This window comes from Cyclopterus lumpus, chromosome 6 (assembly GCF_009769545.1).
Source record: "Cyclopterus lumpus isolate fCycLum1 chromosome 6, fCycLum1.pri, whole genome shotgun sequence".
Taxonomy (NCBI): Eukaryota; Metazoa; Chordata; class Actinopteri; order Perciformes; family Cyclopteridae; genus Cyclopterus; species Cyclopterus lumpus.
In genome coordinates, this window is record NC_046971.1 from 25,523,958 (window position 1) to 25,539,783 (window position 15,826).

Consider the following 15,826-nt stretch of genomic DNA (forward strand, 5'->3'; position numbering starts at 1 on the left):
GAAGCTTCACGAGAACGCTGCGTGGCTTCTGATGAAGGCGCAGGAGCCACGGACTCCATTAGTTCTTGGCTCCTTTGTGTCTGCTTCGCTGGCTTTCAGGCTAATGACCTACGCATTATTCAATGTTTCTTCCCGTAACTCTGAGCTTAATTGGTTTCCCTTTACGAGTCGAGACTCTTGTGGCACACCATATCCACTTTACCGCTCTCCGGCCCCAGCCGTGACCCTTCTGACCCCGTATCTGGTCTGGTCCTCCTCCCCTCAAGATCTGCTTCGACTGAAAAGATCCTCATGGCTCATGTGATCGCCTTCTTTTTGACACGATGAGCCAGGTTTGCTGTTGACACATGGCAACATCACACTGTTCCAATTATACAAAAACAGATCTAACATGTCCGTCCGTGAGCTGAAGATCTGGTCTTTGTGTGAAGCTAACTTAACGACTGCTATCGTACACGCTGTCGATCTTCTTGTCCCAAAATGTTTCACCGTTCCTTTTCAACTCAAACATGAACATAGATGAGCATGCGGTTCATTCTTGGACTTGAAAGTGTGAAAGTTTAACAAAACCCGCTTCCTAGCTCTCTCTGGAGCATCTCTCGGCCTTTATGAGAGGGCGGGGTTTGCTCAGTTGTCATGGAAATGGTTTTGATGACATGCAACCTCAGTGGCTGGTAACATTTCATCCGTAATATAAATATAAACAGTCTGTTTGTGTGTATATATATATATATATATATTTTTCCGCCTGATAAAGATGGCATGGCGGAAGGCTTTGAAATCACAAAGTTCAGGTAAATATTCTCTTGAATAGTATCTACCATCTTCTCAACAGGCTCCTGAATACAGCACACGTCTCTGTATCCCTGCCTCCACCCCTCCTTCAAGCTTTATTCTCTTCCCTTGCCGCCCCCCTGCTCCCTCCCTTTCCTGCCGGCCTCTCAGCAGAGGATGTGTGTCTGGGCGAGAGAGAGAGAGAGAGGGTGTGTGTGTGTGTGTGAGGGGGAAGAGGAAAGCAGTCAGTAGAATGGATGTGTGCCCTCTCTCCTCCTCCTCGTCTCCTTTGTGTCCCTCTGCCAGCGTTGGACCCTCAGTGCCGGCCTCGGAGCGAAGGAGCGTCGTCAGGCAGACGGGCCGCGGAAAACCCCAATCCAATGTCTGCCGGGGATCAGAAGAGTGGAGGGGACAAACCAGAAGGTAACACACACACACACACACACACACTGTGCCAGCTGCGAAAAGGCCAACGCCCACTTCTTCTAAACTCTCAATAGACCAAACAAAGCACTGCATGGCTACAGTGTGGACTGTCTTAGATCATTCAAGTATTATGAGTGATGCATCCATTTGTGGGCGGGCCCTTTAACATGTGTCAGTCAATGTCAACCGCCCTTGAGGGTGATGAAGGTTCCTCCCTGATCAGGCTGTCAAAACAGCTTTGATAAACACAAGATTTAAACTGGTGCTTTTGTGTGATAGCATGGACTGTGGAGGGTTTTTTCTATTTCTTTTCCTGATCCGATGTGAGGTCAAAGGTCAGGGATGTCGTATGTGTACAGATTGTAAAGCCCTCTGAGGGGGGTTTGTAATTTGTGATATTGGGCTGTACAAAATAAACTGAATTGAATTGTGATTCTTTTACAGATCTGTCAATTCAATTGAGTTTATTTTATATAGCCAATATCACAAATTAATGTGATATTGAGGTCAGGGATGTCGTATGTGTATAATCTGTACACATACGACATCCCTGACCTTTGACCTCAGATCAGAAGAAACTCCCAAAAAATAGGAAAAAACCCTTTCAGGGTAAAAAAAGTGAAGAACCCTTCAGGAGAGCAACAGAGGAGGATCCCTCTCCCCGGATGGACAGAAGAATAGATGTCATGTGACCAGATGAACAGAGTTACATAAACACAGTCAACAAATTGAATGAGCGTTAGTCGACTAAGAGTATCTTTGGTTGACGACAGCCCCTGCTGGTTTCCCTAGCAACCTGCCTTCATCACAGCGCTAGAGTGCAGTGATCAATGAGTGACTGCCGTATTGTGTGCAGTTGGGTTGTTGACCGAGCATCAGCCCCACTGGCCTTACATGACGCAGCCAAAGTGAGCTCTGGTTTATGGTTGTGCAGAGATGCTGATGATGGTTCAGACGTTGGTGTTGGTGAGGGACAGCAGGGGGTCCCAGGACCTCCTCTGAGACCGAGACGGTCCTGAGACGTCCAAACATCCACACGAAGGTGCGGGCTCGTGACTGGCTGTGCTCACTGTGTACCGTGCACACCGATACACAACCTAACAGGGGCGTTGGTGGCCGAGCAGAGCGCATAACTCTCTGCTGAATCACTGATTCAATTAGGATGCGTCATTCAAAAGGAAGCCTTGTCCTCTCACTCTTGACTAATGCATCATCATACATTTGGTGAGGACGATGATGACGCAGCAGGCCAGTAAGCATCCTGAATCTAAAACGCTAGATGTGTGCTAGCTTTAGCTGAAGCTTTAGCGTCAAGGAAGGAGGTCAAAATACAACTAATGTTACAGTATCTTCTCTCACATTTTTTCATGAGCACTGTATTCATGATCTTAGAAAGTACACGGTGTAATGAATGGGAATGTTTGTATGCTAACTAGCTGAAACAACTAAACATGGCTGCTGAGATTAGTTTCCAAGTTTAAGAATCACGTGAGGGCATTTATCATATTTTGCATAGCTTCCCCGGGAGCCACAAAAGACTTTATACAACTTTCTTTTTAACATGTATAGGAAGCCCTTTGATGAGTTTCCTTTTAACTCATCAAATTGCAGTGTTATGAGTTGGGGTTGTCTCCAGACCCTGTGCAGTCTGTTACATGCCTGGGGGGTGCAGTTACATGTCTAAAACTATGCTTTTCTGCCCCTGTGCGCTGTGTATCAGACGCGCTGCCGGTGGCTACGGTGTGGCCGGAGGTGGCGAGGGCCGAGTGTCTGGCCCGCGGCGCCGCCCTGAAGTGGGCGTCGGGTGTTTTCTGTCGGCCTGAGCACCTGGAGCGACTGAGCCAATACAGGAAGAGGGAGAGTCAGAGGACTTCCTCCATACACACCCGACTCAAGGTGACCTCACAGACACACACCAACACATACGCATCACGACACAACGTGACCTCAGGTTATGAAATGATTTGGGAAGTGTGGCAGCTGTGCACGTTAGAAGACCTCGCTGTAGTCACAGCAGCCGCTGTGCTGCCGATGCTGCTTTCCTTCCAGTCCATGATCCAGTCGTACCTGGAGGGGGTGGGCTGGGGTCTGGAGCAGCTCCGGGAGGCCAGGTTGGAGCTGAGGGAGGTGTCGCACGCTGTGAAGAAAGCGGGGCTGGAGTCCAGTCGGAACGCAGAGGGGGTGAAGTCCCTGGAGAGGCTGAGAGAAGTGTCGGTCAGCCATCGTCAGCTCCTCGCTGCTGTCAGCAACCTGCCGCGCCTCTACTCTGGTGAGCGAAGGCCTTAGAACCACTGTGTTTAAAGAAGTGGGCGGAGTCATCGTGATGTCACGTATTGGTTTGTGGACTGCTTATTTCGAAGGCTTGAATTTGGGCATTTTGGTCGTTGCCATCTTTTCTGCAACCAGAAGTGACACGAGAGGGTGGAGCTACAACCGGAAGCCCATCAAGACATTTTTAGGTGACCAAAATGTAGTGAGTGACACTGTGAAAGGGTTAAAGTTGTAAGACAAAACCCTTGTAGCCCCGCCCTAAAGCATCCCCTGCTTTATGGTCTGTCTGACTTTATGGCTTTATGGTCTGTCTGACTCTAAATGACCATAATTTACTAAATGAACATCACGCTGTATTGAAGAAGACTTGAAACTAGAGATTGAGACCAAAAACTAATGTTTACAATGTTTACTGAGGGAATACATCAAGAGAAGTAGAGTCATTTATATAGACTTCTATACAACCAGAGGAGTCGCCCCCTGGTGGTCAGGAGAGAGACTGCAGCTTTAACACATGAAGCATAGACTTCTATACAACCAGAGGAGTCGCCTCCTGCTGGTCAGTAGAAAGAATGCAGCTTTAACACATGAAGCATAGACTTCTATACAACCAGAGGAGTCGCCCCCTGGTGGTCCGGAGAGAGAATGCAGCTTTAACACATGAAGCATAGACTTCTATACAACCAGAGGAGTCACCCCCTGGTGGTCAGGAGAGAGAATGCAGCTTTAACACATGAAGCATAGACTTCTATACAACCAGAGGAGTCACCCCCTGGTGGTCAGGAGAGAGAATGCAGCGTTAACACATGAAGCATTGGTTTCACTTTTCAGACCCAGAGGAACATTCTAGTGTGATCCATACTGTACATGGAGAAGATAGAATAGTGGTAATATATTGCAAATCAGCCCTATAATAACTTTTGTCTTATATCGATGGCCAAAGTGCAAAATGATCCAGGAAAAGTGGGGGAAATCTGCACTCTCTGTATTTTTGTTTGTTTTGTATTATGTATAGCAAATAGAATTATGCAAGAAAACAACAGTTTCTTTTGTTGGTATTTTCAAAAAAGTGGATCTTTCATAAAATACTGAATATATAATAATTCTTACTGGAAAGTAAAACAACTTCCGTCTTTAACATTCCAAAGTAACAGCAAGAGGTTATTGCATAAGTTGTTGACAGTTTGAAGCGCTCCCCCCCTCCTGCAGTGCGTAGCATGGTGTTGGAGACCGAGCGCCTGGTGGAGTCCCGGCGGCTCCTGGAGGCCCACGCCCGTCTTATGGATCTGGAGTGCTGGCAGGACGACATCCTCTGGCAGCTCCACGGGGCTGCTGGGACGGCAGGAAGTGCGCTCAGTGCAGAGGACCAGGAGCTCGTGGCCAAATACTTCTCTGGTGTCGGGCAGCTGGTGGACGCCCTGGGTAAGGACCCCGCTTACACAGTGATGTCAGTTTAATGAATCTGACCTATTCAAATCAGCAAACTAACTGTTTTGTATAGTTTTGTGCCCTATTTGTCTGTATAGATATTCAAATCTGAATTTTGCTCATTTATTTTCATATACGATATTCAAAGTATTTGACAAGCTTGTGTAATTTGGATAATTATATACAAAGTATTCTTTTATGGCTTTAAAGTAAGGGAGCATACCTCACTGAGGGCAACACAGTAGAATACCCACTGATGGTATTGCTTCGTCATTGTGATGATTGCACTCACGTACATTGAATATAACAGTTCATCTATTTCTCAGCTTGGAGAAATATTGGACACTCTCAAGCAAGAACATTTTGCTGTCCTTATTTTATTTTGCCACTACGGCAACAAGAGTAAAAGTCATTTAAGATGTTCATAATGATGTTATAGGGTTATACAATTGAAATGAATGGTGACAAACAGAATCAAACAGAATAATGTGAACCTAAGTGTTCCAAAAGAATGAAATGTAGCATCCATTAGGAAAGGAGTTTGGCTTGGATCAAAGCCGACTGATTGCTCAGGACTCCTCCAACCGGTCTGGACCAATCACAAGCTGTTTGTACCTGAGAGAACATTCAAAACACATGAACATTGATGGATGCGGCAACTTCTCCTAAAACGTCTCGTACAAGCCACTTAAGAACCAATCTGTTCCGTTGTTTTATTTAAATATGACTACACAATAGATTATAATGATGACGATTGTTCAGTGTTCTCATTAAACTCTAGATCAAATTCAGACAGATCACCTGCAAAGATCTGCTAGCTTAGGGAACATTTAAAGCTTTCTTTCTCTTTGAGCACTGCTCATAACTCACCACTGACATTCACCTTTTATTAAGTTGTTTATGAGTCCTCTTGCTGGCCGTTCACCAACCCGCTCTCATCGTCTGTGCTGATTGGTTCTGGACAGGGAACCTGTTATTTTGCTAAAAAGCTAATAACCTCAATTGCAGCTGTTTGGGGCCAAAACCATGAACTATAAAGCTCTTCAGAGTTGAGAGGAAGCGCACATTTGGGTGATATCCCCCCATCACTGCAGGTAAGGAGCTGTGGGCGGTGGTGAGCAGCGCTCTGGCCCTGGCCCAACAGAACCCCACGCCGTTCGTATCAGCGGTGAGGATCGTGGAGCGGGAGGAGGCCCTGGACCGAGCCCTACTGGAGGAGCGAGGGAGGACCAGAGGCACCAGCAGGCCCCTGCCCCCGGGACGACCTCGCTGCTGGAGAGCATGCTTCTTCCAGGTCGGGCACCAGCGGATCCAAACAATACCACGTTTCTCTTTTGTTCCATGTTTAATCATTTCTTTCCTTTGTCAGGTACTCGATGAGGCGGTCTCAGCGCGGTTCCGCAGCGTTTCCTACCTGCACACGCGCGGCCCGGGTCTAGCAGGCCACCTCTCTGCTCTGCAGCACGGCATCATGGCTGACCTGGCCACGGTGCGCCACCTGCTGGAGCATTGCGTCCCACCGCACTACCGGCTGACGGGGGCCTACCTGAGGGCCGGCCACCGCTGTCTACACGCTCACCTGGCACAGGTCAGCGACGTGAGAGAAGCCACCTTCAAGTCCTACATTGTTTCTAGTTTCCACGGTCATAGTTTACATATATTCTAGTAGGAGCCACGAGACTTCAACACACTCTTTAATGGATTGCCCCAAATCTATTTCTAATTCATATTAGCTTTCGCTATGACATTTACCAACTGGAGTGTGTAGGTTTATCCTCATTTCTGGTGACCACCCCATGATACACGTGTAAGTGCTACTTGTGGCCTAGGTTAGCAGCTGGGACCTGGAGAGTGGGGAAATCTTTGCTGTGCTCAACTGGGTGCTCCACATCTACAACAGGTGAGGTTCATGACCTGCAGACTGTATTTTATTATTTTGGGCGGTTTGTGTAATGTTTCGCTAAATTGACATCATGTATGAGGTGACTTGAAAGATAGAGGTCCTTGAACACATCCAAGCAAATGAACAACTCTGTTATCCAGCGGTTCAACGTGAACTTGAACACCCCTTTGGTTCAGTAGGATAAGACTCTTACTGAACATTTAATTTCATATCCAACAGTATACCTTTTAATACACTTTCTCTCCCATAACTCCCGTCTCCCCAAAATTGCCAACGGAAAATGAAAAATCCAAATAATGTGGAGTTACTTCTCTAAAATCTTTGCTCTCGCCTCTGAGAAGGAGAAGGGAACATCATCCGTTGTTTGAGCTGCTCATAGGTCAAACTCTTTTATTCTCAATTCATCCGTTCTTAGATGCAAGCAGCTTTAGCATTCTTCTCCTTGCACTCTATTTTTCATTATCTATTTGATCTTTGACTTTGTCTGTCTGTGTGTATTGCATTCATTTTATTTAGTTTGTCTTCATATGTGTATAAAATGTATATATGGAGAACATTTTCTTTTTTTAAAGAGTGTGACCATGTTGATTTGGCAGCCCAGACATGATGGGTCATCCAGAGCTGGTGGCCGAGATGGAGAAAGTGGAGCTCGGGCCTCTCATCTCCACCGAGGGACTGGAGCAGCTGCAGAACAAATACGTGCAGAGTGTTCGGGTGAGCCATGTTTAGGTTATTATAGTTATAGTTATTATAGTAACTGAATGACACCGTCTAGAAGTACGTGGGACTACACATTTTGTCTTGGACCTCCATTATGTCATCTTCAAACAATTTGATGGATATTATCTATTTAGCCATTATCTGTGTTAAATGTTTACTACCTGTGAACATAATTTCAATTGATATCTAGACACATTGGTAATATAGAAACTGAAAGTTGGTAGGAACCATATACAAAGTGCATTCAGTGTGTGTGTCCATGTTGTTCCAGAAGAGTGTCTCTGAGTGGATGCACAAAGCTCTACAAGTGGAGCTGCAAGACTGGCAGAGAGACCAGGAACCAGATACAGACCATGAAGGTTTCTACCAGACCAGCCTGCCCACTATCATTACACAGGTAAACACACACACACACACACACACACACACCATACATTTCTGTAATACAACTGAACCTGGTCAACCTCTTTTGACATCTAGTAGGAAGAATAAAGCGTATCTCTTCCTCCATAAGTCTGATTCAGGACACTCTTGTCCTGGTTCTGGAGCTGCTGGACCAGCTTTGTACCCACTCCCAGATAAACTGGAGGGTTGTGGAACGCAACTGTTTCAGGCAAAGTATCTCAATGGTGTGTCTCTACTACCAGAGGAGTCGCCCCCCGATGGTGCGAAATGGTTAAATGATGTCAAAGTGGTTAGCATGTTTGGTTCAGTCGCTAAAGGTGACCCGCATGCTAGCTGGTTTTTCCTGCAGTGTTTCTAAGGTTTGTGGCTCGGAACATTGGTTTGAATTGTGTGTCGAGAGACTTTTAGAATAACGAATGGGAAGCCGGGGGTCAAAACAATAAATGGGAACCCAAAACACCGGCTAACGGTAAATTCTTTGCTTTGCTAGCAAGTCGTCTTTGGTCTCAAGCTGTCGGTCGTGACCAAAAGAGTGAACTTGGTCTTCCTTCTTCTCCTTTTTAGAAGTCTCACGTTACCGGCCTCGCTTTGGTGCAGCAGCAGTAGTGTGTCATATTATAGTGTATTTGATGTGGATCTGCTTTTGTGTGTTTCTGGAACTGTGGTAGATGCTGGAGGAGAACGCGCGGGTGGCTCGGATGATCGGAGAGTCTCTGCGAGATCAGACGATACAGATGGGACTGTATGAGATGGAGAACCTCCTAAACAGGTGGGCATTGAGGCTGCCTGCCAGTATATCCAACAGGCATGGGAAAGCCTCCACTTTCACCCTTTCATTCACCCCCATTCCTTCACAACACAGGTTTCGAGAAGCTCTGGTGGAATTTGGGAAGGAGCATCGCAGGAATCCGAGCAACATCAAAAACAAGTTCTACCTCCACTATCTGCTGGCCTCCATCAGCAACTGCATCATCCTGAAGTGAGACAACGGCAGCTTTCAAAGCTTAGATTGCTAGATTAACTTTGATTCTCAAGGAGGAGGTGCTATCAAGGTTGTGTCCATATATCATACAACAAGTAGATATTGTAAAAAAGATTGAGACCAGATCAAGGTGTTGCTGTTTATGGAGCGGTCCTCCCATCACAAGAATTGACTAAATATAACAACAAATCCAGGCCTGAATCAAATCCACGTTGTCCCTTGTGTTCGAGACAGGAAGTCCACAGAGAGTCTGCAGAAGCAGCAGTCGTCCCGCTCGGCAGGACAGTTCTCTCGGACTCCTCCAGACCCCCTGGCAGCTCTGGACCGGGCTGTGAGACGGGCGTGTCGCCTGGTGATGGATCAGCTCCTGCAGGACCTCCAGCCCTTCCTCTCGGGCCTGCTGACCCGAGCCTGGCTGGTCCAGGGAGACCCCACCCCCAAACTCTGCCACGTCCTGGAGCGCCACCTGGAGCTGCACGGCCGCGTTCGACCCCCCTGCAGACAGGTCGGCGCTCCGCTCTGATTCTGTCTGCACCGTGTAGATGTAGCAGCAGCTGAAGAACATTCTTGTGTGGCTAATGTTAATGTAGATTATCTGGTATAAGATTATTTATTTCTTGAATACCTAAAAAAGATGCCCAGTAAAGTTCAAATGTATGAATGTTTATCAAATCAGGAATTTATCGTACAAGGACGAAAATCATGAAGTCCTTTTCGAAGGCCACCTCTGGTTGTATAGAAGTCTATGGCCCGTGCATCAAACATTTCATTTAGTTATTGCAGCTGTTTGGACAAAAGATTAATGGTGTTGATCAATAATTTGACATTTCCCTCATCTCATGAGACAAAAGCCTGGAAGACGTTCAAATCAGGGAATAAGAAATATAAAATATACATATTCATAAAATGTTCTGACGTTGTCATGGTCACATTCGTATTCACACAATGTCAAGCCCGACAGCCTCTCACACGCAACCCTAGAAGAGACGACGTCAGTTAAGTATAATAATACACTTATTGTAAGTCGCTTTGGATAAAAGTAATGTAATGTAAAAGTCCCTGAGGTTTCAGGGTTTAAGGCCTTTAATAAGGGGGGACGTCGGGGTTGGGCCGAGGATTAAGATGGCTCTTCTTCTTTCTTGATTTATTCCCTCAGTTATCATTGTAAACATGAGTTTATGGTTTTCAATCTCTAGTTTCAAGTTGTCTTCAATACAGCGTGATCATTTAGTAAATGATGGTTCATTTAGAGTCAAATAGACCATAAGGCAGAGTATGCTTTAGGGCGGGGCTACAAGGTGATTGACAGGTCTCTTCCAGAGCCGTAACGGTGTTTCTACCACGGTGCCACTCCGCCGCAGTCCAAAATAGTCACTTCTGTTCACTGGTTGCAAAAATCCAAGATGGCGACGACCTAAAGAATAAACTATAGGCTTCAAAACTAATTGGTGAGGTCACGACGACTACGTCCACCTCTATGATCCAAGGCTATACTGTACATGTCCAAAAGACTTAGTGCAGCACAATGTTCTGCAGCCCGCCGTCTTCACTGGAGCTGCTGCGCTGTCCTTGCTCTGAACCTTGTGCCATGTGTGCTCACCATGCAGCGTCTGCAGGAGGAGGCCCAGTGGCTGACGGTGGTGGAGTACGTCAGGGCTCTGATGCAGAAGAGGCTGGTGTGTCGCAACGCCGAGGAGAGAAGGCAGCTCGCCCAGCAGATGGTTCAGGACGACCAGCGGTTCAGAGAAATCCTCCACGGGCTGGTGAGGAGGAGCCGGCTCTTTGTCGCGATTAAAACATTTAAAAAAAGGTTTGCAGCGGCGTCAGCCGTTTTATGTAGAAGTAATGAACTCCTTGGTTGTCTGTGAGAGGAGCCTGATGGATTTAATGGAGAAATGCTGACTTGATGACACAACATGTGCATCGTATCAGAAGTTATAGCAGCAGCAGTAGGACTTGCATCCTGTATTTTTGATCATCCTTTTACCAAGAAAATGTAAAAACCATAAAACACTGTGCATAAAGAAGTGGCTGCTGCTTGGTCCCATATAAATCAAACAGGAGGGGGAAGGCTCGGTACCTGAAGTGAATCCTCTGTCCTTACTGTCCGTCCTTGCTGACTTCCTCCGACTGAAAGACCCCGGCATGCTCACTCTGGAGGTTTCTGGACTCGCAGCCAAATACCCCGACATCGGGTAATCGGACCTCACTAATAGTACAAATTATTTTAATGGTGTTCAGATAAGTGTTGTTTTTAAAAAGCCAATCTTATTATCTACCATTTAAAAAACATGAAACATTGTGTAATATGTTGCTCTTCCCCTCAGTGAAGAGCATGTGTCTGTGCTGCTGGACATCCGTGGTGATGTCTCCAGGGACATCAGAGGGGCCGTGCTGGACTTGCTGGAGCAGAGCGCCCCCCCTCTGCCTGCGGGGTACCGGCCCATCTTCACCGACATCCTGGTGCCCCCCTCCACCATGGCCTTCTGTCTGCCCACCGCCAAGTGTGCGTGACGGCGACGGAAAACGCAGCTTACACGCATCGTTCATACTGGGAGCTGCCCAGTGCCACCATCACCGTCTTCGTTGGTATTATGTCCCGGTGAGGTAGATGAAGAGGCCTTGCTCGTGTAACCTGACCCGCCAGGGGAAGCAGTCATCGGAAACTGTTTTGAAAAGGGACGGCACTTTGACAAACTGATTGGTCGAACCATCTGTCAATCAAACATTTTTCCAGAGAAAGAGCCTTCAGTGCTGTTTTCTTCTTTCAGTGAAGAGAAACTCTCCCTTCGGCTCAAATAAAAAGAAATCCATCCGCATGGCTCTATGTTGCTGCTGAAAGGTTGTTCTGACTCGTTAGCTGACATCCATCACGTAACACAATAGCAACTATTGGAGATATTTAATCAGGACCTTGTGACACCTTTCTAACTCCTGACCAATAGAAAAACCCACTGACTGCCATAGAACAGCGAAATCCTCGTGCAGCATGTGAGATATTCACGGTCTACTTTTAGATCTTCTCTGAATGATCTTCCTGGGAAGCCAGAGCACTCCAGCAGAAGGCTGGTTTTCAGTGAGGGCTCCTGGACTGGAAAGCATCCGACCTGAAGACCTTGGGCTGATAATTCATTACTTTAATAACCCTTAAAATCTATTATTCGGGAACTTGTTTTCATGCATTATTTCTTGTCAGATTTCAACTTCAAAAAATATTTTTTTATTGTATTTATGTATTTTCTGCCACTTCCTTTTGAATAGCGTTTCCTGTTATTTCAAAGGATATTTATTTTTGTTCTGGTTCAATGCCGACGCACATTGTAAACACATGCTTATTGTTATTATTTAATAAAGGCTTTGTCAAGAAAACTTTTATTTTGTCAGTACTTCATTTGTGATGCGTGCGTGCGTAGCAATAGCAATACAAATAGAAATAGCAATAGCAAGACGGAGGTGCAGTGGCGGCAGGTGGAATTTGTTTTGGTAGCCATCCAATTAATTTCAGTAAACATCCCAGAATGATTCAATGCAAAAAAGTATCAAACACACATTTCTACTTTGTAGTTAAATATTTAACATTTAGGACATCTTATTCATACTATTCAGTATATTTTTTATATATATACATATATAAAATATGATATATAAATCATAAATATATTATAATAACATAAATATCATATAATATAAATCACACATGTATATATAAAATCTAATAGATCATGTTTATATATTAAGATGCCCCTATGTTCCAGAGGATGGTGATGGTTCCAGAGGGTTGTAATGTGTTCCAGAGGGTGGTAATGGTTCCAGGGGGTGGTAATAGTTCCAGAGGGTGGTAATGGTTCCAGGGGGTGGTAATGGTTCCAGAGAGGGTTATGTGTTCCAGAGGGTGGTAATGGTTCCAGAGGGTGGTAATGTGTTCCAGAGGGTGGTAATGGTTCCAGAGGGTGGTAATGTGTTCCAGAGGGTGGTAATAGTTCCAGAGGGTGGTAATGTGTTCCAGAGGGTGGTAATGGTTCCAGAGGGTGGTAATGTGTTCCAGAGGGTGGTAATGTGTTCCAGAGGGTGGTAATGGTTCCAGAGGGTGGTAATAGTTCCAGGGGGTGGTAATAGTTCCAGAGGGTGGTAATGGTTCCAGGGGGTGGTAATAGTTCCAGAGGGTGGTAATGTGTTCCAGAGGGTGGTAATGGTTCCAGAGGGTGGTAATGGTTCCAGAGGGTGGTAATGTGTTCCAGAGGGTGGTAATGGTTCCAGAGGGTGGTAATAGTTCCAGAGGGTGGTAATGGTTCCAGAGGGTGGTAATGTGTTCCAAAGGGTGGTAATGGTTCCAGAGGGTGGTAATGTGTTCCAGAGGGTGGTAATGTGTTCCAGAGGGTGGTAATGGTTCCAGGGGGTGGTAATGTGTTCCAGAGGGTGGTAATGGTTCCAGAGGGTGGTAATGTGTTCCAGAGGGTGGTAATGTGTTCCAGAGGATGGTAATGGTTCCAGGGGGTGGTAATGTGTTCCAGAGGGTGGTAATAGTTCCAGAGGGTGGTAATGTGTTCCAGAGGGTGGTAATGTGTTTCAGAGGGTGGTAATGGTTCCAGAGGGTGGTAATGGTTCCAGAGGGTGGTAATGTGTTCCAGAGGGTGGTAATGGTTCCAGGGGGTGGTAATGTGTTCCAGAGGGTGGTAATAGTTCCAGAGGGTGGTAATGTGTTCCAGAGGGTGGTAATGTGTTCCAGAGGGTGGTAATGTGTTTCAGAGGGTGGTAATGGTTCCAGAGGGTGGTAATGGTTCCAGAGGGTGGTAATGTGTTCCAGAGGGTGGTAATGGTTCCAGGGGGTGGTAATGTGTTCCAGAGGGTGGTAATAGTTCCAGAGGGTGGTAATGTGTTCCAGAGGGTGGTAATGTGTTCCAGAGGGTGGTAATGGTTCCAGAGGGTGGTAATGTGTTCCAGAGGGTGGTAATGGTTCCAGAGGGTGGTAATGTGTTCCAAAGGGTGGTAATGGTTCCAGAGGGTGGTAATGTGTTCCAGAGGGTGGTAATGTGTTCCAGAGGGTGGTAATGTGTTTCAGAGGGTGGTAATGGTTCCAGAGGGTGGTAATGTGTTCCAGAGGGTGGTAATGGTTCCAGGGGGTGGTAATAGTTCCAGAGGGTGGTAATGTGTTCCAGAGGGTGGTAATGGTTCCAGAGGGTGGTAATGTGTTCCAGAGGGTGGTAATGGTTCCAGAGGGTGGTAATGTGTTCCAGAGGATGGTAATGTGTTCCAGAGGGTGGTAATGGTTCCAGAGGGTGGTAATGTGTTCCAGAGGACGGTAATGGTTCCAGAGGGTGGTAATGGTTCCAGAGGATGGTAATGGTTCCAGAGGGTGGTAATGTGTTCCAGAGGGTGGTAATGGTTCCAGAGGGTGGTAATAGTTCCAGAGGATGGTAATGGTTCCAGAGGGTGGTAATGTGTTCCAGTGGGTGGTAATGTGTTCCAGAGGGTGGTAATGGTTCCAGAGGGTGGTAATGTGTTCCAGAGGACGTTAATGGTTCCAGAGAGTGGTAATGTGTTCCAGAGGGTGGTAATGTGTTCCAGAGGGTGGTAATGGTTCCAGAGGGTGGTAATGTGTTCCAGAGGGTGGTAATGGTTCCAGAGGGTGGTAATGTGTTCCAGAGGACGGTAATGGTTCCAGAGAGTGGTAATGTGTTCCAGAGGGTGGTTATGGTTCGAGAGGGGTGGTAATGGTTCCAGAGGGTGGTAATGGTTCCAGAGGGTGGTAATGTGTTCCAGAGGGTGGTAATGGTTCCAGAGGATGGTAATGGTTCCAGAGAGTGGTAATGTGTTCCAGAGGGTGGTAATGGTTCCAGAGGATGGTAATGGTTTCAGAGGGGTGGTAATGGTTCCAGAGGCTGGTAATGGTTCCAGAGGGTGGTAATGGTTCCAGGGGGTGGTAATGTGTTTCAGAGGGTGGTAATGGTTCCAGAGAGGTGGTATTGGTTCCAGAGAGTGGTAATGGTTCCAGAGGGTGGTAATGGTTCCAGAGAGTGGTAATGGTTCCAGAGGGTGGTAATGGTTCCAGAGAGTGGTAATGGTTCCAGAGGGTGGTAATGGTTCCAGAGGGTGCCGCCTTTGACAGACAGAACCGTCTGGCCAAAGGTGGTGCCCTCTGTGGGATGACACAGTCGCCTCTGTGGAGGCTCTGGTGACTCTAGTCGCAGGGCCGCAGACAGGTCTCTGTTTGATGGACTTGTTCAGCGGAGGAGGTGCCAGACCATTTAGGGCTTTGTAAATTATGCTGGCTTCTTTAATGCTGATAAGGTTGTTAAAACTTAAAAACTTATGTTCGTTCAGGATGAGGCAGTGATGATGGGTTCGCAAAAAAGGGTAATCAGCCACCAGAAGTTAACGACGGCCACAGAGTTGGTAGAAGCCGTAGAGCAGTACCAGGCGGCCTCAGACATGCTCCGACCAGCCCATAAAGAGCCGGGGGCTTCTGGTCCTGCCCGGACAAGTATGCGTCGCCAAAGAGGGCCGACCCTGGCCAACCCCCGCTCCGACTCACCCCATATAGGGGTTAGTCACCCTGTACAGCAACGAGGGTTTCGGAACCCAGATGTTCGTCAGTGCTATCGCTGTGGCGAATTGGGCCACATCTCAGCAACCCTCAGGTCCACTTTGCTGCCCTCCTGGGGGAAAGTAGAGACCGGCGACCCAACGTGCCCTGTAACAGTGAATCAGCGGGATGTAGAAGCCTTGCTTGATTCAGGAAGTGCCAGGACCCTGGTTCAGGAGGGTGTCTTGGAAACCATGCTTTTCCCCTCCAGTGTCAGTCCAAGCATTAGCAGAAGCTTCTAATTACATGTATTAGTTATGACCACTAGTCGGCGCTGTTCAGGCGTCTAGGGGTGTGAGGGTAAGGGGAGAAGGAGAGAAGAGGGGAACTTGGC

The 15,826-nt window shown here is 46.9% G+C and overlaps 1 protein-coding gene across 4 annotated transcripts; it reads left to right on the top strand.

The window, feature by feature from the left end:
* Positions 1–844: 844 nt before the first annotated feature.
* Positions 845–12,247, top strand: exoc3l1 (exocyst complex component 3-like 1). 4 transcript variants are annotated; one of them, XM_034534019.1, is made up of 15 exons: positions 845–1,197; positions 2,921–3,469; positions 4,681–4,893; positions 5,994–6,193; positions 6,269–6,487; positions 6,729–6,799; positions 7,399–7,516; positions 7,794–7,919; positions 8,596–8,696; positions 8,790–8,906; positions 9,144–9,414; positions 10,517–10,672; positions 10,971–11,104; positions 11,237–11,458; positions 11,785–12,247. In XM_034534019.1, the coding sequence occupies exons 1-14, from the start codon at positions 1,032–1,034 to the stop codon at positions 11,421–11,423; spliced, it is 2,628 nt and encodes an 875-aa protein (XP_034389910.1). In that variant the 5' UTR covers positions 845–1,031; the 3' UTR covers positions 11,424–11,458; positions 11,785–12,247. The 4 variants fall into 4 exon arrangements, with proteins under 4 accessions (XP_034389910.1, XP_034389912.1, XP_034389909.1 ...); XM_034534021.1 differs by having other exon boundaries at positions 2,921–3,096; positions 3,250–3,469; positions 11,237–11,840; XM_034534018.1 differs by having other exon boundaries at positions 11,237–11,840.
* Positions 12,248–15,826: the final 3,579 nt, after the last annotated feature.

Coding starts and splice junctions, on each gene's coding strand:
- exoc3l1 (XM_034534019.1), top strand. CDS start 1,032: ATGTGTGCCCTCTCTCCTCCTCCTCGTCTCCTTTGTGTCCCTCTGCCA. Junction 4,894..5,993: donor GCAGCTGGTGGACGCCCTGG/GTAAGGACCCCG, acceptor CCATCACTGCAG/GTAAGGAGCTGTGGGCGGTG. Junction 10,673..10,970: donor GAGAAATCCTCCACGGGCTG/GTGAGGAGGAGC, acceptor TAAATCAAACAG/GAGGGGGAAGGCTCGGTACC.